This window comes from Leucopleurus acutus (genome assembly GCF_964270905.1).
Source record: "Leucopleurus acutus genome assembly, chromosome: 15".
Taxonomy (NCBI): domain Eukaryota; kingdom Metazoa; phylum Chordata; class Mammalia; order Artiodactyla; family Delphinidae; genus Leucopleurus; species Leucopleurus acutus.
The window spans coordinates 31,559,635-31,580,960 of NC_139157.1; the positions used below are offsets into that span (position 1 = coordinate 31,559,635).

The 21,326-nt window shown below is 39.2% G+C and overlaps 1 protein-coding gene across 4 annotated transcripts in view; it reads left to right on the top strand.

Moving 5' to 3' along the window:
- Positions 1 to 21,326, top strand: part of EPB41L2 (erythrocyte membrane protein band 4.1 like 2) — a 154,197-nt gene that overhangs the window by 31,686 nt on the left and 101,185 nt on the right. For all 4 annotated transcript variants that reach the window (XM_082855699.1, XM_082855696.1, XM_082855697.1 and 1 more), the window contains exons 2-3: positions 9,969 to 10,432; positions 11,134 to 11,346. In XM_082855699.1, the coding sequence (XP_082711825.1) occupies positions 9,983 to 10,432; positions 11,134 to 11,346 (663 nt within the window). In that variant the 5' untranslated portion in view covers positions 9,969 to 9,982. The remainder of the gene's footprint in view (positions 1 to 9,968; positions 10,433 to 11,133; positions 11,347 to 21,326) is intronic.

Consider the following 21,326-nt stretch of genomic DNA (forward strand, 5'->3'; position numbering starts at 1 on the left):
CCAGCAGTGTTCTGGATGTCTCTGTCACTTGGTGAGGGTGCGCTGTCAGAGTGCCCCATATGACAAGGTTTATATGCATTTTGATTATGGGAATGATGTGCAGTATTGTGACCCTTGACGATTTATGCACAGCCTCTGGTATACTGAGCTCCAGGGAAGGGCAGCTCTTCCTAGGATGACCTAGTTGCTTGTGGAGGAGACTGCCTGGCACAGATTTCTTTCTTGACTTGATGAGAACAGCAGGGGCTTGCTATTAACAAATAATATTGTTAGCAATTATCTTGGGTGTTATTTGACTTGGACATTGTAGAGAATAATGCCTTGGTTTTCTTTTTTTTTAAATTTTTATTTATTTTTGGCTGTGTTGGGTCTTCGTTGCTGCGCGTGGGCTTTCTCTAGCTGTGGTGAGCGGGGGCTACTCTTCATTGCGGTGCGAGGGTTCTCGGGTGTGCGGGCTTCAGTAGTTGTGGCACACTGGCTCAGTAGTTGTGGCTTGTGGGCTCTAGAGCACAGGCTCAGTAGTTGTGGCGCATGGGCTTAGTTGCTCTGCGGCATGTGGGATCTTCCCAGACCAGGGCTCGAACCCACGTCCTCCTGAATTGGCAGGCAGATTCTTAACCACTGCGCCACCAGCGAAGCCCTGCCTTGGTTTTCATATACCCTCCTCTCCAATATATGAAGGAGGGGAACTTTACACTTTGAACTCTAAGATAGTTTAATTTGTTTCATTTTTATTTAGAGTTGTTAGGATGAAGAATTAATGGTTTATCTCACTAACATTAACTCAAATACTAGGTTTTTAAAAATTGAGCATCTGAAAAAAGTGGAACATTTCGACAACCATGGCTCTCAGGCGTGAGGGCCGTAAAACGCAGTGGGGAGTAATAATTAACTGAGATGGTTCTGCATGTGCTCCCAGTTTCTTAGGGCTTATTTTCTAATGCTTACTCAGGTTACACAGAGGCTAATAGTGGCTGCAAGTAACCACACCCCCGGCTTAATCGTTTAAACCGTAGGGGAGTATGTTATCTCACATAACAGGAAGCTCAAACGCTGGACCTGGCCACGTGTAGCACGCGCAGTGGGCTGGTCCTCTTCTCTGTGACCCTCTCGCCAATGCCCTCTACTATATGTTACTTTGTCTTTAGACCTTCCCGTCTCATGGATTATTCAAGATGGTAACAGCCTTTCTAGGAATCATGTATACAGTCTTCAGAAGAAGAAGAGGGGCCGTCTCATGGCTCTTTTTAGAAGGAGGAATCTTTCCCCAGGAGCCCCCACCAGCAGACCTTTTACATGTCTTTTTGGCAAAGGGAAGGGGAACTACCATGATTGCCCTAGACCAGCAGACCATTACCTTGTGGCCTGACCTGGAGCCAGCCTCCACTGGCACGCAGCGGGAAAAGTGAGAAAAGCTGAACAAAATTTGAGTTCTGTTAAAAAGTAGAAAGGTTGGAGGAAAATTCATGCTCTGAATGTAACCCGATCCTGCCTAGACTTGAATTAGTAAAGGGCTACAGTTTCCTATCTTTTGTATATGTGGTTTTAATTTAAACCAGATGTTTGCTTATATCTTTATAGAAATAGTTCTGTCTCTTATAGGTCCTTTACCCTTTAAAGAAACCAAACAAGCGATATAATGTGTTATTAAGGTAACTAGGGTGGGCAGCATTGAATTATGTAAAAAGTAACTCTTGTTTATCCTCACCATATAGATAATTTAAACTAACATAACAGTCCCTTTGGAATGTAGTTGTACTTATTTGGATATGGGATATAGTATTTTCTAGACCTTTTGACACTTAAGAAAAATAAACCTACAAGGGAGAGGAATTACTTGCAGTCAGCTCTCAGCCTGCCTGTTTTTGTTATTCCTTCTCCCTCTCCAGATATTTCTTTTTCCTGTTTCCTCCCTTTCCTCCTCCTCCTTTTCCCTCCTTCGCTGTTTTTTTTTTTTGCGGTACGCGGGCCTCTCACTGTTGTTGTGGCCTCTCCCTGTTGTTGTGGCCTCTCCCGTTGCGGAGCACAGGCTCCGGACGCGCAGGCTCAGCGGCCATGGCTCACGGGCCCAGCCGCTCCGCGGCATGTGGGATCCTCCCGGACCGGGGCACGAACCCGTGTCCCCCGCATCGGCTGGCGGACTCTCAACCACTGCGCCACCAGGGAAGCCCCCCTCCTTCCCTTTTTAAAAACATGTTGGCTGTTATTTGAGAAGCATCACTCTTATTACTTCCTAAGCAGAGTTAGGTGGTTGCTGAATCATTCCTTTCTTGGGGTTGCTGTTTTGTTTTTCTCACAGTCAGCGCTTTAAGGGAAGGTCGTGGGGCTATTAAAAGCCCTTTTCTTGGGTTACAGTCTGTTTGGGGAGATGAACATAAGCAAGTGATCGTAGGTATCAGAAAGTGGCTCACCATATCCTCTGCCCGGTCACACGACGGATAAAAACAGGATTTGTCAGAGTGGAAAATGACCGAATTGGAACTGTGTACACGTTGCCAGTATTTTTTAAGTTTAATTGTTATTTGTCACACAATTTTGTTCCTGCCTCAAAACTCAAAGGAAAGCCTCTCTCCATACCTGCATTTTCAAGTTTACAAATGCGTATTTCCCCCTTTTGTAAATCTTCAGTCCCCTAACGAATGGATTGAGCTCTGTTGATAGAAATCAAAGACCTCCTGTTGCTTGTGATCTCAGCAGAGGATGGGAGCCGCTCAGCTGGCAGCAGCACCTACCCTGTTCAGGGATTTTATTCACAGTGAGGTCTCTTAGAGTAGCACTGGTTCTCTCAAGGTTTTAAGGAAACATCTGGACCCAATAATTAGCATGAACTTCTTGCTTGAAGTTCTTTGTATGAGTGTGTAGAGTTGTGCATTGTATCTTCTTGCTTGGCTTTGCTTGCTGTTGTGCTCTGATTAAGGGCTAGCGCTTTCCAGCAGCATAATGTTACAGGGTAGGTGGTTTAAGCTAGTGGTAGTGACAGCACCTTGGAACTTACCTCCTTTTTTAAGCATCAGAAAAAAGAATAGTTTCTTATAACACAGCTCCGTACCTAAACAGTGCTGATTCTCTACTGATGATGGTTTTCTGCTTGGTTGTGTGTTAAATGATGCATGCTTTTTTCTCACGGAGCTGTTACAATAATGAACACTTTTGTCAGTCCGGATGGAGCATGCCAACATGGTAATTGTGTTAAAAACCACATGACTGTCTAATGGGCTGGGTGTTCACAGCAGTGTTCTTTTTGGTTGCTGATATGTAGAGAGGTCTTTACTTAGTATGTTATATAAGGATACTAACGATGAATTTTAGATATTTGTAATTAAAGCTTAGTGGAATGAGCATGAGCATTGCTTGAGTTTGGGAAACAGTAGTTCTTTCTGTTTTTGGCTTTGCCCACCTGGCTTTGTGATCTCAGGCAAATCTCTTAGTCTTTCTGAGTCTCAGTTTCCTTGTTGTTAAGATAAAATGAGGGTATTAGGCCAGATGATCTCACAACACTCATTCAGTAAATATCTTTCTGGTGCCCCTTATGTGCCAGTCTAGATGCTGGGAACATAGCAGTGAAAAAAAGAGAAAGATCCTGAGATCCCAGCCCTCAGGGGGCTTTCATTTTAGTAGAGGGCTTGTGTTCCGCTGCAGGAGTTTCCATTTTAGTGGGCAGTGGTATTTAAAGGCTTATCCACATTGGAAACTCTGAGTGCTACAGGCATGATAATTATGGTAAACTGATGTGCTATAATCATGTTTTCTTGATGGTGGTAATTTGTTCAAGAAACCATTTTGTCAACAAAGAAGATGGTGTTTAGGTTTGATTTAAACACTGTTGATCTCTTGAAACTATTCTAAGAATGTACTTATTTACATAAATTGTATCTACCCTTATTGAATATTTACAATCCAATTAGCCATTTCCATTGTATTTTATCTTGTAATTTCCCTTTGCATGGACAGCACTGCTCAGCTCTAAAGTTCATAAAACTTAAAAGTCTTGCAAGTACAGTTGTGGTTGAGGACTGCCTTGTGAGACTCAGTGGTGTGGTGTGGTTTACCTGTGCTCTTTGTGTCTGTAGTAGCACCTTGTCTTTTTTTTTTTTTAATTTTATTTATTTATTTTTGGCTGTGTTGGGTCTTCGTTGCTGCGCGCGGGGGCTACTCTTCCTTGCGGTGCGTGGACTTCTCATTGCGGTGGCTTCTCTTGTTGCGGAGCACGGGCTCTAGGCACGTGGGCTTCAGTAGTTGTGGCATGCGAGCTCAGTAGTTGTGGCTCATGGGCTCTAGAGTGCAGGCTCAGTAGTTGTGGCTCACGGGCTTAGTTGCTCCGCGGCATGTGGGATCTTCCCAGACCAGGGCTCGAATCTGTGTCCCCTGCATTGGCAGGCAGATTCTTAACCACTGTGCCACCAGGGAAGCCCTTGTCTTTGGTTTTGATCCATCAGCTCAGTTGTGATTACATGGCCAGGTAATAACCTTTAAATATGATTTTCTTGGTGGTGGGAACTCATTGGTATATTTCTTATTTGGGGGAGGGGCAGGGCTAATTATAGCAAATCACGGAGTAGATTCATGTTGTTCTGTAGTCCTTTTGACAGATTGGCATGAATCTTCTTTGAGGACTAAGCCAAGGGCTCTGGTTGATTCCTTCTTTCATACACAGTGGAGTTGTGACTGCGTTACAAAGTACAGGTGTGCACAGCTGTGTGGTCCTCCATTCAGTGGCCTTGGGCAAGTCACTTAACTTCTACTCTTCCATTTATTACCGCAAAATGGGACTAATACCTACCCTGTAGGATGTTGTGAGGAGCAGAAATCCTAAGCGTGATGTCTGACCCAGTAAGCAGTGAGTGATAGAGCTTAGGATGAAAATGCAGATATTAATGCTTTTAACGTAATAGTGGGAACTTTAGTTTTATATTTCATGGCTTCTGAAATATTTTGACCCAAAATCAGCTTTAGTTGATCAGTCTCCAGATTGTTTCTCACAGCCAAAGTAATTAGAGAGCTGCCAGTTATCTTGGTTAGCTCAGACAAGTGTGAGGCATTTTTGTTTTAATTTTACCAGGGTATTGATTCAGCTCTCAAAATGCAATTAGAGAATATGTGCTGAAAGTCAACTTTGGTCATTTCATGATCAATGTAAATAATATTTTCCACTTAATTGGTACCTGTAAAATGGTACCTTAAAGAAGGAAAAAAGATTTTCTGTACAATATGGAGCCAGTTCAAGTACTCTTGAGGGTCTTACTGGAAGACATGATTTTGAACTTCAAGTGCATAAGAATAAGATGTAAGATTGGACATGTGTATGTTATAGTTACGTAACTGTTTAGTCTTCTGTAGCATTGCCCTCAAGGACATTACTGTCCCCTGATCTCCCTGTCTCACTGTGTATTTCTTCTCACCCTTATGCCTTTTCCCTCTGCCTGGCCCTTAAATGTTGGTGGTTATAAGGGTTCTCTTCAGGGCCCTCTAAGCTCGAACTATACTTTTTTTCTAGGTGGCGTCAATGTCACTTGTGCTTTTAGCTATCACTCATGTGATGACAACTCCCAAATCTGTATCTCTAGTGCGTATTTGGTCTCCTTTTAAGACCTGTGTGTCAAGTGGCCACAGACTTCTCAGTCGCAGTGAACTAAAAATCAAGTTTAATTGTGTCAACCAGACCTTCTTTTCCTCGGGTTCCCTATTTCTATGATGGTTCTACCATCACCCAGGGTCTCATAACCTGGGACTTTTCCTGGACTCTTTCTTCTCTTTGACTTGCTATTTTCAGTTAGACACCACGTCATGTCCAGTCTTTGTCTTTACCATTTGATTCATTTCTTATCCTATACCTCACTGCTTCCTCCAGAGTACAGACCATTATCTTATCATGCCTGGATTATAGCACCAGCCTCCTGGATGCCTTCTGTTTCATTCTTTTCTCTCATCCTGTACTTTACAGCAAGGTCGGGCTATCCCAAATGTGAATTGGATTACTTACTCCTCTACTTAAAGTGCTTATATGACTTCTCATTGCCTTTAAATCAACCTCCAGACCTTTCTTAGCGTGACATGTAAAACCTTTTATGTTCTGGCTCCTGTCTACTTCTCCTGCTTCATCATCAGCAATTCACTGTCCTCCTTCCCTCACATCCCCACTCACAAGCCCCCACTTGGCTTGTACAGTGTTTTGTTGTTCAGTACTTGTAGTTTCCTACAGGAGGAATATCCTCGTGTTTCTACACCCTTGCCTATGCCTGGCGCGTGCTTCCCATTTTGATTCTCTTGCCTGGATAATGAATACTTACTATTTTAAAGCAACTCAGATGTCAGCTTTTGCAGAAAGGCTTGCCTAATGACTCTCTTCTCCTAATCCACGTTAAGGGTTTGTGCTGCGCTTTTTAAGCAGCATGCTCTTCATTTATCTATGCCCCGACTCTGCTAGCTCCTTAAGGTAGTCTTTCATTCATGTGCCTAGGACTTGGCATATTGTAGGGGCCCATTAAATATAGGCTGACTGACTGAATGAATGTTTTTATGCTTGCCTATTACAAGTATGTAACAATTTAAAAGTTACTATTTTTTAATTGAGATATCACCCCTTTAAAGTTTACAGTTCAGTGGTTTTGAGTATATTCACAAGGCTGTTCAACCATCACCGCTGTCAAATTCCAGAATATTTTCACCACCCCCAAACGAAACCCTGTACCCATTAACAGTTGCTCCCATTCTCGCCTCCTTCCAGCCCTTTGCAACCACTAATCTACTTCTTGTCTCTGTGGGTTTGCCTCGTCTGGAAATTTTATACAAATGGCCTTTTGTATCTGGCTTTTCCTTAGCATGATGTTTTCAAGGTTCAGTAGTCTTCCTTTTCAAGACTACTTAATTTTCTATTGTATGGATGTATCACATTTTGTTTGTCCATCCATTAGTTGGTGGGCATTTTAGATTGTTTACATTTTTTGACTGTTATGAATAATGCTGTTAGAAACGTTCATTTACAAGTTTTGTGGTAAACATACGTTTTCATTTCTCTTGGGTATATACCTAGGAGTGGAATTGCTGGGTCATACAGTAACTTTATGTTTAATTTTTTTATGAACTGCCAAACTGCTTTTCAGAGTGGCTGTACCATTTTACATTCTTGCCAGCAATGTTCCAAAATTTCCAATAACCTCACCAGTACTTGTTACTGTCTGTCTGCCTTTGATTATAGCCATACTAGCGGATGTGAAGTGGTATCTCATAGTGGTTTTGATTTACATTTCCCTAATGACTAATAATGTTCAGCATCATTTCAGGTTCTTATTGGTCACTTTTTCTTTGGAGAAATTCTACTCAAATCCTTTGCCCATCAAGAAAATTTCTTTTTTTGGTCTTTATTGTTGAGTTGTAAGAGTTCTTTTTATATTCTGGATACGGGACTCCTCAGATATATGATTTGCAAAAGACGGTGAATAATATTTTAAGAAACAAGTATAGTACTGATACATGCTACAACATGGATGAACCTTGAAAATGTTATGCTAAGAGAAAATGCCACAAGTTGTATGATTCCATTTATTTGAAATGTCAAATAGGCAAATCTATACAGACTGAAAGTAGTTTAGTGATTTCCATGGGCTGCAGGAAGGAGAGGCTGGAGAGTAACTATTAATGGTACAGTGTTTCTTTTGGGGATGATGAAAGTGTTCTAGGATTAAACAGTGGTGATGGTTGCACAACCTTTTGAATATGCTTAGAATCACTAACTGTACAGTTTAAAAGGGTGAATTTTATGGAATGTGAATTATATGTCAAATCTTTAAGAAGAAAAATCAAGAGTATTTTATTTTTTGAACTTTTCAAGTTTGTATCACTTTTGAAGATAGCTGTGAAATTTCCCATTAGTCAGGGTTCCAGGCCTTTGAGTATTTTTATCCTTGGCAAGAGAGGAGACAGTGTGCTATGTCTGCTGTCCCTGCCTATTGTTTTTTTTTTTTTTTGCGGCACTCAGGCCTCTCACTGTTGCGGCCTCTCCCGTTGCAGAGCACAGGCTCCGGACGCGCAGGCCCAGCGGCCATGGCTCACGGGCCTAGCCGCTCCGCGGCACGTGGGATCCTCCTGGACTGGGGCACGAACCTGTGTCCCCTGCATCGGCAGGTGGACTCTCAACCACAGCACCACCAGGGAAGCCCTGTTGTTTTTTATTAAAATTTTTTTTTCATTTTTTAATTGAACTATAGTTGATGTACAATATTATGTAAGTTACAGGTGTACAACATAGTGAGTCACAATTTTTAAAGGTTATATTCCATTAATAATTATTATAAAATACTGGCGATATTCCCTGTGTTGTACGGTATATCCTTGTAGTTTATTTATTTTATGCATAGTAGTTTGTACTTCTTAATCCCTTACCCCTATCCTGCCCCTCCTCCTTTCCTTGTCCCCACTGGTAACCACTAGTTTGTTTGCTATATCTATGAGTCTCTTACTTTTTTGTTATATTCACTGATCTGTTTTATTTTTTAGATTTCACATATAAGTGATATCATACAGTATTTATCTTTTTCTGTCTGACTTATTTCACTCAATACCCTCCAAATCCATCCATGTTGTTGCACATGACAAAATTTCATTCTTTTTTATGGCTGAGGAGTATTCCATTGTAGATATACACTGCATCTTCTGTATCCATTCTTCTGTTGATGGACACTTAGGTTGCTTCCACATCTTGGCAATTGTAAATAATGCTGCAATGAACATTGGGGTGCATGTATCTTTTCAAATTGGTGTTTTGCTTTTTGGGGATATATGCCCAGGAGTGGAATTGCTGGATCGTATGGTAGTTCTACTTTTAGATTTTTGAGAAACCTCTCTGTTTTCCACAGTGGCTGCACCAATTTCCATTCCCACCAGCAGTGTACGAGGGTTCCCTTTTCTCCACATCCTCGTCAGCATTCGTTATTTGCGTTCTTTTTGAAGATAGCCATTCTCAGGGGTGTGAGGTGATATCTCATTGTGTTTTTAATTTTATTTCTCCGATTAACGATGTTGAGCATCTTTTCAAGTGCCTGCCTGTTGTTTTTTTATGTCAGTGGTGCTACTGTTCTTCTAAACTCCCTCTTTGCTTGTGTAAAATTTAGACAGCCAGATACTTTGAGATTTAATTTCAATTTTGTTTTCATTAGTTATGATAGGATTGATTATTAGATGCATTCCCCCCCCACCCCTATGATGTCTTCATTTGGTTCAGTTTGGGACCTAAGCTTAGATACTTTTCTTATAATCACATATGCTAGGAAAACTGTCTATGAGGTTGGGTGGGATGGAGGTTTGGAGTTTTGATTATAGTTTTAGTGCCTTTCTTAGAAGACTAATTTTTGCATTAGAATAGTGATGGTGAATTATGGGATTTAATATTGGAACAAAAAAGAAGATATTTTTGTTCCAGATTTAGTTATCTCGCAATTAAGCCCCCAACGCTTAAAATTCATTTTTATAATAACATTTTAAAAAGTTTTGGTTTTAATGTGTGAAATTGCAGTGAAATGTGTCTCAGAATTTTCTAGCATTATCAGTAACATTTTCATATTGTAGAATAAGGAATACCAAGTATAGAGAAAAGTAATTTTCCTTAAAAAATCGAATTTTCCTGAAAAAGTTGAATTTTTGGGGTGAATTATTGTTTATAGCTAGATGAAATCAAACAAAAGGAATCTTTCTAGAGCTTTTGATGTTTTGAAGTTTTCTCTGTACAGAATCGGAGAGTTAATTCTGTTGTGGTGCTAGTTTTGGTTCTTTGATTCTGACAGAGAATTATAAACTTTAAGGGAAGCAGTCTCCTTTGTCTCTTGTGCTTCTGATCCTTCTTTTTCTAAATTTGTTTCCTCCCTGTCATCTTTCTGCCATTCCCCTTCCCATCCTTCCTTACCCTGCCCCTTGCCTCCAAACTAAAACTGGGAGAGTTTGTAAAATAACCTTTGGTGATTTTGTTTTGTTTATAGAATAAGCTGTGACCATGACTACTGAAGTGGGCTCCGCATCTGAAGTGAAGAAAGAATCTGACCAGTTAGGAGCAGATGCAACCAAGGAGAAACTGAAAGAAGTAGCAGAAAATCAGCAGAATCAGTCATCTGATCCCGAGGAGGAAAAAGGTTCCCAGTCACCTCCTCCAGCTGAAAGCCAAAGTAGTCCACACCGCCAGAAGAAAGAGAAAGATCCATCTGAGAGCAGGGGGATTTCTCGATTCATACCCCCGTGGCTTAAGAAACAAAAGTCCTATAACTTAGTAGTGGCCAAAGACGGAGGAGATAAAAAAGAGCCTACCCAAGCTGTTGGGGAAGAGCAGATTTTAGATAAGGAGGAATCTCTTCCTGAAGAAGAAAGGCAGGCCAAGGGTGATGCTGAAGAAACAGCCCAGAGAAAACAACAGGAGATCAAGGTCGACGTCAAGGAAGAGAAACCTGTGGTGAGCAGTCTGGAGACACAAAGTGTGTTTGAGAAGTGATTGGAAGTGAAAGCATTGATGGAGTAACCACGTTAACAAAAAGGATTTGTTTTGAATCATTTTCAGTGATCTTGTGTTAAGATACTGCTTTGGCTTACTGTATCTGGAATATGGGTCTTAGAGGGTCTACCACAGCCCTCTCCTGTTATTCCTTTTAAAACTTTCAAAATAATAAAGCAAAAAAAAAAAAAATCCCCTGTATATGCAGATCAGGGGTTAGACAGGTACTCTCAGAATCCTTCTACCTCTCCTTTTAAGTAGTATGCACTTTTGTATCTGATTTATTTAGGGGTTCAGTGGATAGGAAGAAGTAGATTTGTATGTGTGTGCCTTTTGGTTGCCTGATGAAGCCTAGGTTTTGCCATGGTATGAAATTGTAATTAGAAATATTATTTGACATGGTATTTAAGTTGTGGTTGCTGGGACATAGTTTCTTTTACTCATTTAATGCTGACGTTGCCAAATTGGCAAAATGAGAAAATTGGAGTTGGACTGGGGGAAAGAAAATGTAGGAAAATACCCCTTCTGGCAAAGTTTTTGAAGTCTTTTAGGCTCGCAGTGTTTATAACAATCACAGTTCTTACTTAAGATTTTCCTTTTCTGTGTGTTGCCTTCTGCAAATTGGTCACCTTTAGTATGAACTTAATTTTTTTCCTCCACAGCCTGTTGAAGAAGTAAGTAAAGAGAGAGAAGAGGAGAAGGTAAAGGAAATACAGGAGGACAAATCAGATGAAGCAGCAAAAAGGGAGACAAAGGAAGTTCAGACCAATGAGCTAAAAGCAGAGAAGGCCTCTCAGAAAGCCACCAAGAAGACCAGAACTGTTCAGTGCAAAGTGACCCTCCTAGGTGGCACCGAGTACAGCTGTGACCTGGAGGTGAGACTGGGAGCTGGTAGGAGAACTATCTTGATGTGTGGAATGACCGTAAAAGTATCGTCTGCCCTCATTTGTGGCCTGGCACAGTGAATAGATTTTGTGTTCCTATAAGATAGTTTGTCGCAATTCTGCATTAAAAAAAAAGCAAAACAAGAAAACATAGAAGAGGGTCATCCTTTCCATTAGAAACGATAGTTCCTGACCCTTAAGGGTAAGCAGGGCCGATGTTCTGCCAGGCTGCACTGGTCATGTGTATTGGCTGGTGTCTGTTGTGGATGGGCATTAAATAGTTTGAATATTACCCATGGCCATAAGTGTTTCACTTGAGGAGAAACATTGCACTAGGTTGAAATTTCAGAGTAATGAAATTTCAGCAGTTTAATCCCAAGTGTTTTCATCCCGAGACAGATAATGATTTAAAATCTAGCTTATTTAATTTAGTTTCATTTAATTAAAAAACACTCTTGATTTGCAAAGCATATAATTGATTAGCATCGATGCTGACCAAAGCCAATGTAATTTTTTAAAAGCATTTAATGCCTTATTTTATGACAATCAAAAGAGCCTGTTGCTTTCATAGCTAAATTACTTTATTTACTTGACGTATACTAATAGCTAATGTTTACTGAAGAACTGTGTGAAGAACTTTGAATGAGTTACGTCGTGTAATATTTATAAGACTCTGTATGAGGTAGGTATTATTATGGGTATTTCCATTGTAAAATGAGGGAATGTAAGGCTTTAAAGAGGTTAAATAACTTGCCCAAAGTTTCCCAGCTAGTTAGTGGTTGAACCAGGATTCCAACCCCAGCAGTTTAACTGTGGAGGTCGTGAACCTGACTGCTGAACTACTAAGATGACTGCTTCATGGTCCTTAACGTTTACCTTTGTATCAGTTATGTAGAACTTAATTTTACTCATTTAGTTACAGTTGTTCTGCTATGTTAGTTGTTTTGAGAAAAGGAGTACAAATAGATGATTAAAAATCCTTAAAGCTCTCAGAGAGAGAGAATAATACTGTATATCTCTCAGTAGTAGGGGTAGGGACAACAAGGAAACAGTAGAACCGTGTTCTGAACCTGACTCAGTTACATTGTTTTTGATCACATGTCCCTCATTTTTCCTATCCTAGAAGTTAGGATAGAAGTTAGGAAGTCTAGATTTTGAGAATCAACTTGTTGATAACTTGTTATGTGACCTTGAGTCACTTACTCAACCTCTGTGGGTCAAACTGAGGCCCAGAAATTGACTTTATCTTTAGAATATAGGATTACTTAGATAATCTTGAAGGCCCCTGTCATCTATCACCAAAGCTCATGGTTGACCAATGTGCTTTATGGTTTAAATCTATTTTTGTTCTCTGTCATTTAAAAAAAGTCATGATATTTTAAAAAATACAAAAATAATAGGAGAGCTGTATATTTATCATTAAAATTTTAACCAGATGTCACCATTTAGCCGTGTGTTTTAGATATTTTTTAAAAGAAATAAAGCATTAAAGATATTGCTAGAGTCTTATTCCCATCTCTCCTCTTTCTCTGCATTTGTCTTTTTATCACGTGTAAATCTACTTTATTGATTTTTAACTGCCGTATAGTATTCCTTTGAATGACTAACCCGTTTTATCTATTCCCCTGCTGAGGCACAATTTCTTTTATGTAGTATAACAGTCAGTGCTTCAGTGAACATTATTATATATGTTTCTTTATCTACTTGTGCAAGAGTTTCTGCAGGGGAGACACCTAGGAAGGGAATTGCTAGGTTGCTAAGATGCTGCTTTACTTCTTTAGTTTTCCCAGATGTTGGCAGAGCGGTCTCCAAAGTGGTTGTGACAATTTAAATTCCAACCAGCAACCACTGTTAGGTTTTTCCACATTGTCATCAGCACTTTTTGTTACTAGAATTATTAATTTTGACCTATCATAATGGTGTGAAATATCGTCTCAAAATTTTAATTAGCATTTATTTGATCACTGTCAACTTTTACTAGGTTATACAATAAAGACAACAATAGCAATAACAAACAACCTCCAAATCTTCTGGACTTAAAATAACAATGGTTTATTCCTTGCTCATGTTATATGCCCTCGGTGGGTTGGCTGTGGGCTCTGTTCCATGTCTTCTTGAGTTTTGGACCAAGATTAAAGGTGTATGCTCCACCTGGGAAATGTTGGTCTCACAATAGAGGGGAAAGAGAACATGGCAGAACCACACCTGTGGCTCTTGAATCTTCTGCTTGGAAGTAGTAGGTACCACTTGCACTTTTATCTCATTAACCAAGCAAGTCCTGTGGTTAAGGTTGATGACAGTAGGTGGGCAAGTATGATCCTGTCACAGGAAGAGCATGGTAAATAATTGAAACCATGGAAATAATCCTGTAATTTACAACTCAGGAGACTGAGCATCATTTCATAAGTTTTGTTTAGGTTTCTAAGACTGCTCTAGGATTTTTAAAACAAGGCATTCTTTCTCAGATTAAGGATATTCTTTTCTTAGTTTCTAAGACTAGACTAGAAAGTTTCATGAATACGTGGTGAAAGACATGAATAGGTAGTGAATCTTATCTGATGTATTTTCTGCATCAACTGAGAGGATCATATGTTTTTGTAATCTATTAATGTTGTAATTTACATTGTTTTCTAGCATGAAGCCGTCTTTAAATTCCTAATATAAATACTACTTGTTCATGATGATTTGACATTGATTTTGTATTTTTAATTTAGGGTTTTTGCATAAATTGCCTTTAATTTTCTTTTATCAAATTATCTTCATCAGATGTTGTTATCTGGGTTATATACTAATCTCATAAAGTTGCTTCCCTTTAGTATTCTCTGGAAAAATTTGCCTAAATTAGGGATTTAACTGTTCTTTGGAGATCTGGTAAAACTTGCCTTTAAAACTGTCTTGGAGGGACTTCCCTGGCAGTCCAGTGGTTAAGACTCCACGCTTCCACTGCAAGGGACACGGGTTCGATCCCTGGTCAGGGAACTAAGATCCCGCATGCCCCACAGCATGGCCAAATTAAAAAAAACAAACAAAACGAACAAACAGAAAACCGTCTTGGGAAGAATATTGTTGGGAGGTGTTCTTTTTTTCTTTTAACCATGGGTTTGATTTTCCAATAGGCTGTTTCTGGTTTTCCTTGAATAAGTTTCAGTAATTCGTATTTTTAGTGGAACTGCCCATTTCATCTAACTTGACAAATCTGTTGGTATGAAGTTGTTCGTAGTGTTCTCATCTTGTATCTTTGATTTTGATTCATTTTTAATTTCTTGTGTTATTTGTGCTTTTTTCATCATTCTTGCTATAGAGTTAACCGTTTTAATCTTTCAAAGAAGCAGCTTGGTTTTATTTGTTTCTTTTCTGTTTTGTAACATTTTGTTCTTTATTTTATCCTTGAGTTTATTCTGTTTTTCCCCCAGTTTCTTGAGTTGAATATTTGGAAAAAAATGTATGCTTTATGCTTTCATGGCTCTAATTATCCTTTCAGGTACCTCTTGTTGAATGCATAAGTTTTGAAATACTGTACTTTTAGTTGCCATTCAGTTCTTCATATTTTCTCATCCCATTATGGTTCAACTTAAATTGGTTGGAGAAGCAGAGGAGTCTTTATTTCAATGACTGTATTAATTTGCAGGTTGTCTTTTCAGCTAGTAAGTGATTAGTTAATATACCATTATAAGAATGAACTTTTGAGGATAATAGATACATTTGAAATAAGGTTGTAGCATATAAGTGTTGTGTAAACTTTTTTTTTTCCTGTCAAGTACAAAGCAGAACAAAATTTGAGTAGACTTAAGTGATGTGACCGCACAGCAGATTTTATGCACCTGGAAACCTAGGCAGTGACTGTATATTTTGACCAGAGGCTGTAGTTCATCAGTGTCACAATAGTTGTTACAATGCAGGCATTATAAGTGGTATTTCCTCTTTTGATTAATTTCTCTTTTATCCAGTTCTCCTTCCTATCTAGGTTCTTTGAGTTCTTAGTATCATTAGAACGGATCTGATACTGATCACACTGCTGCTACTTCCTCATCAGGAGCAGAGCCCAAAGAACAGCCATCACGTGGTTTGAGCACGCTCTCGTTTCCCAGTTCCAGTACTGACCTTAGGCAGATGGGGTGATGTGCTGATGCTGCTTAGCTGTCGTTCTGTAGCTCTGTACCGGAAACGGGTGTCTGAGGGCTACTTGGGGGGAAGTATGTTGTGGGAAACTGTGACTATAAATGAAGTTGCAAGTACTTAAGGAAGTGAATACAGTGTGGGAAATAAATACTTGTACTTTATTTGGTTGGGGAGATTAGATTTGTTTCCAGCTGTTCACTGTCATTAAAGATGATGATTGTGTCTTTCATGGCTTTTTAGAGGCCTATAGTTATTGCTTGCTGTTTTTCTTTCTGTATGTACATGTATCTAATTTTCAATTAGATTTTTAGATTGTAGCATGCCCACTGAAGAGGGCCTAAATGCCTTCACTTAGGGCACCTACAACAGTAGAGGGAAGCATGGCCTGCCTGTACAGGAGGTCTTGAGGAGTTGGAACAGCCTGACTTAATAGGGACCTTGTAGAGTAGGATGAAGTTCTACAAGGCGAGAAATGCCAGGATAAGATGATTAAAACTGATCGATAGAGCAAAAAGGAGCTGGAAGAAATGGACCAGAGGTTGTAAAGTTATTAGTATAAAAGACCTAGCAAAGTCAAGAATGCTATTTGATATTAGAACATGGCTGCAGTAATTTAAGGGGGACTTTTTTTATCCACTGCCTTGGTTACGCTACACACCAGTGGTCTTTATAGATATGGTTTTATCGATGTGATTAGAGCATTGGGAAAGTTAGGCAGATTCCTGTTTTTGTTATCTGTCAGTACCTTTGGACAACAAAAATACCCTTTTTATACCATTTAATGTCAGTATTACTGTATTAACTGAATAATTTTTTTAAAATCAAGAAACATAATTCTTGGGGATATTTTTGTTTATTTGGTGTCTTAATATCGTCTCTGCTTCACAGATTATTCCCTTAAAATAGATAGATCGATCTCCATATATCCTTTTTTATCCTCCTTCCAGCCCCCTGCCCTTTCCTGGCTCTCTGTTTCTACATTCTTTCTCCCGTGGGCCATCTGAACCTATTCTCAAACCTCAGGAATTAAGTGGAGAAAACTGCCCAGGGAGCCATGGCAACATCGTTTTCAAAAACTGTTATCTTTGAAGTCTGCATTCTTTTGAAGAGAGTATATGTTAATACTAAGTGCATAAAAAATGCTTCACACACACAGTATTTATGAGCATAAATATTGGATAATGGTGCATTTTTGGAGAATGATTTTAGTTAAGTACAAAAACAATATGGAAATGGCTTGACTTTAATTAATGTTATTTCTGGCTTATGTGACAATAGGCTTATTACTAAGCCATGCATTAATTTTGACGCAAGGCCGAGTCTCTTGTGCATTTGTTCCAAATCTTTGCGTGAAGTATTTTTTCATTACAGTTAGTAAAAATTACAATTTACATTTGTATACTAGTCTGTCATCTCGATAATAAAGTGAGATCTCAAATATTTTTTGGAAAAAAAAATCTTTACTTTGAAGATTATTGTTTTCTTTTTCTTTTTTTTTTTTTTGCGGTACGCGGGCCTCTCAGTGTTGTGGCCTCTCCCATTGCAGAGCACAGGCTCTGGATGCGCAGGCTCAGCGGCCATGGCTCGCGGGCCCAGCCGCTCCGCCGCATGTGGGATCCTCCCGGACCGGGGCACGAACCCGTGTCCCCTGCATCGGCAGGCGGACTCTCAACCACTGCGCCACCAGGGAAGCCCAAGATTATTGTTTTTAATGAAGAAAATTTATAATTTCTACTCTCTGATATGTCTATTTTTATCTCATTGAGATATGCAATGGTATGTGGCAAGCCCCTTTGGTACCAGAATTTAATGGTAAAGAATTTTCGGGAGTCTCCTGGATTTTGCATGCTTGTTCCAGGGACTCTGCTATAGGAGGACTCTTGTGATATTGCCACTGAAGTCATTTACATACTCCATGTGTTAAAACAGCAGGGCTCCTTCCTCTAAGGAAAAATACAGTAACATTTAGTTGATGCCATGGATATAAAGTCAGGAGATCTGTGTTTACTTTTCTTTTGACTCTTTGGATGTCTTGGGGAAGTCACTTCCTCTTTTCTTCTATTCTCAGATTGCAAAGTAAGAATGAAAATATTTGCTTCCTCTATTTCTAGGATTGAGCTGGCTTTACTACAGCTGATAAGTCTGTATATATATTTTTAAAGTCTGAAAATAAATGTGAAAGTCCCTGTAAGACTTCGGAAGCATGAGTGAATGTGCATTCTGAGTTAGAGTTGCTCACATTTTCCTCTGGCATCTGAAAGTTTTTCCCACGTGTTGATTTCGTCTGAGAATTGAGGGCATTGTTCCTGCCCACACAGGAATGTCAGTGCCATTTTTTCTCAGTGCTATGAATAAGGCTGTCAGAATGTAGGCGCTCTTCGTCAGTGTTCTGTTGATAAAACTATTTATCAGGCAGTAGAATGTGTCAAGGTCTTCTTGCCTTTCTTGTGCAGAGTACTGGCCTCAGAAATCCAATTTGTTATCATTGCTTTTGAGGGTTTTATTTACTTACTTGACTGTTTATGTCTACTGTCACCCTCCAAGGCTGTTCTTTTAGACTTCTATATAATCGACCCTTACTAGGTTTACGAGTTAAATAGTTTTAACTCTCTACATCTTGTAGGGGATCTGGAAGTTGTGGCCCTCTAAACTCCTGCAAAATAGCGTTAGATTTAAATATGATTTAAATAGAACTGTGAACAATTTAATTGGCATATATTATATGCCATTTAAAATTCCAGTGACATCGGTCCAGATGGAATGTCTCTGGTTAACTGTCCATTTATCCCTTAAGCTCAAAAAGGAGTTTAAGGTGATAATTCTATCCAATAACGTAATTTTTATTTAGTAAATGGGAAAAGGTTGCCATGCCATGTGAGTAGTTGAATACTTTGGTCCAGCTTGAAGAACATGAGGGGTTCACAGGAGCAGAGCAGACTCATTAGCTGGGCATTCAGGACGCTGTTGCGTATGACCTCAGGAGATCTTTTGATCTATTACTGTAGGATTTTCTGTGTTTTCCCTTGCCAGCCAAATTGATCTTCTAAGAAGGCACTGAATTGTCTGGACTTTCTTCCCTCAAGTTTCTGATCAGATCATCTCTGCCATTTCAGTTTCCCCGTCCACACGATTCCCCCCAATCTTTTAATGTCCAACTTAAATCCAGCTGTCCGGATGTTTTTTCTTCCTCTGAACTTGTTTTCACCAGTAGTTGGACAATCATGTGCTGCCTTGTGAGAGTCTCTTGTATTGTTGTGTTGAACAACAGCTAAACTCTTGTATTATTGTTTGATTTTTCTCATGCTTATGTTGTTTCTTCACCTGGATTGTTAGTTCCTTGAGAAAAAGAACTTTCTTCTATCTCCCCACAGGGCATCAACGCAGGACTTTGCCTTTAGCGCTACTCATAAAAAGTTATTGTTGACTCCTCTCTGCTTTCTCATACGTGTATAAAACTTTTATCCTTATCTAAGCTAAATGATTGTGTTTGCTCGTTTGTGTTCCCAGTTCTTCTCTCCATCCTTTGCATTTAGAAAAGATTTGTGTGCGTGCGTGTGTGCGTGCGTGTGTGTGTGCACGCGTGTGTGTAATCCTCCACCCTCTCATATTACTACTTCTATCCACAGCTGCCCTGATTTTTAAGTGCTTAGAAACAGTAGGCTAACTTCTTGTAGAAACACTTCCTGGGTTTAAATAAATGAAAATGATTTATTAAATTTCTATAAAGGCTGTGAACCGACGAGGCGTGAGAGCGATGCAGACGTGGGTAAGGAGTGGTCTTGGCCCTTCAGGATCTCACAGCATAGAGAGAATGTGGACTCCCAGAAGCCTAAGAGTTCTTTCACACAGATCTGAGCTGCCACAGGTCAGATGGCTGGCTGGCTGGGTGTAGGCTGGGCTTGGAGAGGAGAGTATAATTAACACCTTATTTACTTCCTGCCTCTTTTTCTCAAATGCTCCTCTTTTCTCTTGAGCAAAATAAAGAATGATATGGTTTTAATTTTTCAGCCGTCAAGAATTCAACCACATTCGTTCTCCTTTGTCTTCCCCACTTTTGGTTTCAAAATCTGCGGATTGCCGTTTTTGCCCTTGCATCAGTGGTTTTTGAAAGCATTAAATTGACACTTGAAAGTAACTTCTCACTATGAGTAACCATCCTGAGGTAATTTTGAAGGCAGCGTCTATCTCTGCCTGCCCCTTTCTCACACGTGCTGCCAGGCAAGCTGACTCCTCAGTAACTTGCCACTTCAGTTTTACTCTCACCTGAGGGTGACAGTAGAACAGGCACCAGATCTTTGAATTTTTTTTCCTGTTTTGGCATGAAAATTATTTGAAGGTTGAATAACATTTGAAATAGTGGGGAAAGTCATTTTCAGAATAAAATTTGTACTTTAAAATCTGTTCAGATATGTTTTCTTGCTCTCTAACATAAGTAGGCATTAAAAAAATTTTAACTCTTTTTCAGAGTTCATCAAATGATACGTAATTTTATTTTTCTCTCATTCAACAAGAAACAAAGTATCTTTTGTTAAACCCCTTGCGCTGGGAATCCCTCTGTTTTCATTACTGTTTTATTTCCAGTCTCTTTTCCAGTCTTCTCCTGAGCAAATTAAAGATGTTTCTGACAGTTTTTATTTCTCAACTATTAGGAAATTTTGCCAAATATTCTCCTCCTTGATCCTGTCTCCCTATTCCCCCCAACCAAGGTTTCTGTGGAGATTGTGTGCAGGAACTTGAATGGAGGAACAGAAATTTCAGAATCTTGCCTTTACCTGTGAGCGTTGTTGAATTTATTTCACGGAAGCTCGAGCTGGGGCCATTCTTTCCATCCATCCTTTCCACAGGGGATCAAGACTCTGTGGCCTAGTGGAAACATGTACAGAATTTATCATCCCTATTTACAGCACTTTAATATGCTAACATTTGAATCTTAAAGGGATCAGATGCAGTATAACATAATAAAATACAGTCTATAAAAAGCACTGGATTAGTCAGAAAAACAGTTTCTTCATGCAAGGTGGCTGCATGATGAAAGTACTGAAAAACGATCTGTCAAATTCCTATTTTTATATTTGTTATATTCTGCAACAGAGTTTCACATCAACTCTGTTATGATTAGGAATATTATTCTTTTTTTTTGTTTTAATTCTAGAGAGACAGCCTCAAAACTACTAACTGAACTACGTTTCATAACTGTGCTATATTTGCAGAATATGACATTTTAACCTGTTATGAGTTGTCTAATTTTGTGCATCATCTAGTTGTTAACATAGGAAACAATCTGAGTCTTATTATGATCTGTTTGTTATATTCACTGATCTCTTTCTGTATTTCAGCAGCAATTTAAAGTGAATCAAATAGTAATACTCTAATAAGCTTTTCTGCTATAGCACAGAAAGCTTGTCTGAATCAGATGTCAAAATTCATTGTAGGCAAATAGTTCACAGAGAATCTGCTAACCTACAGAGGTTTGCTGCTTACGGCTCTTTACTTAAGTTTTAATGGAAATGGTGTTTGGCAGTTTCTTAAAAAGATACTTAGAAAATGTGGTGTGTGCTCATCTGGCTAGAGGTTGGACACCAACCTCTTTATATAATCTAACAGTTTTTAGTCACTGCTGTTTTTTAAGAGGGTTTAGTTTTCACAGATTTATTCCAAGTTTTGCTGTTCAAAGTGAATAAGAGAAAAAGCTGGACAAAAAGAATGTGGAGTTTCACTTCTTAATAATTACTTTAGTGACTGGTTACTGACCTTCTTTAGTGATGGTATATAATTTTTAAGAAAAATAGAAAGTTAAAGAAGTCATATTTCCACAGTATTTTATGAGTTTGGCCTCAAAATAGTATTCATTT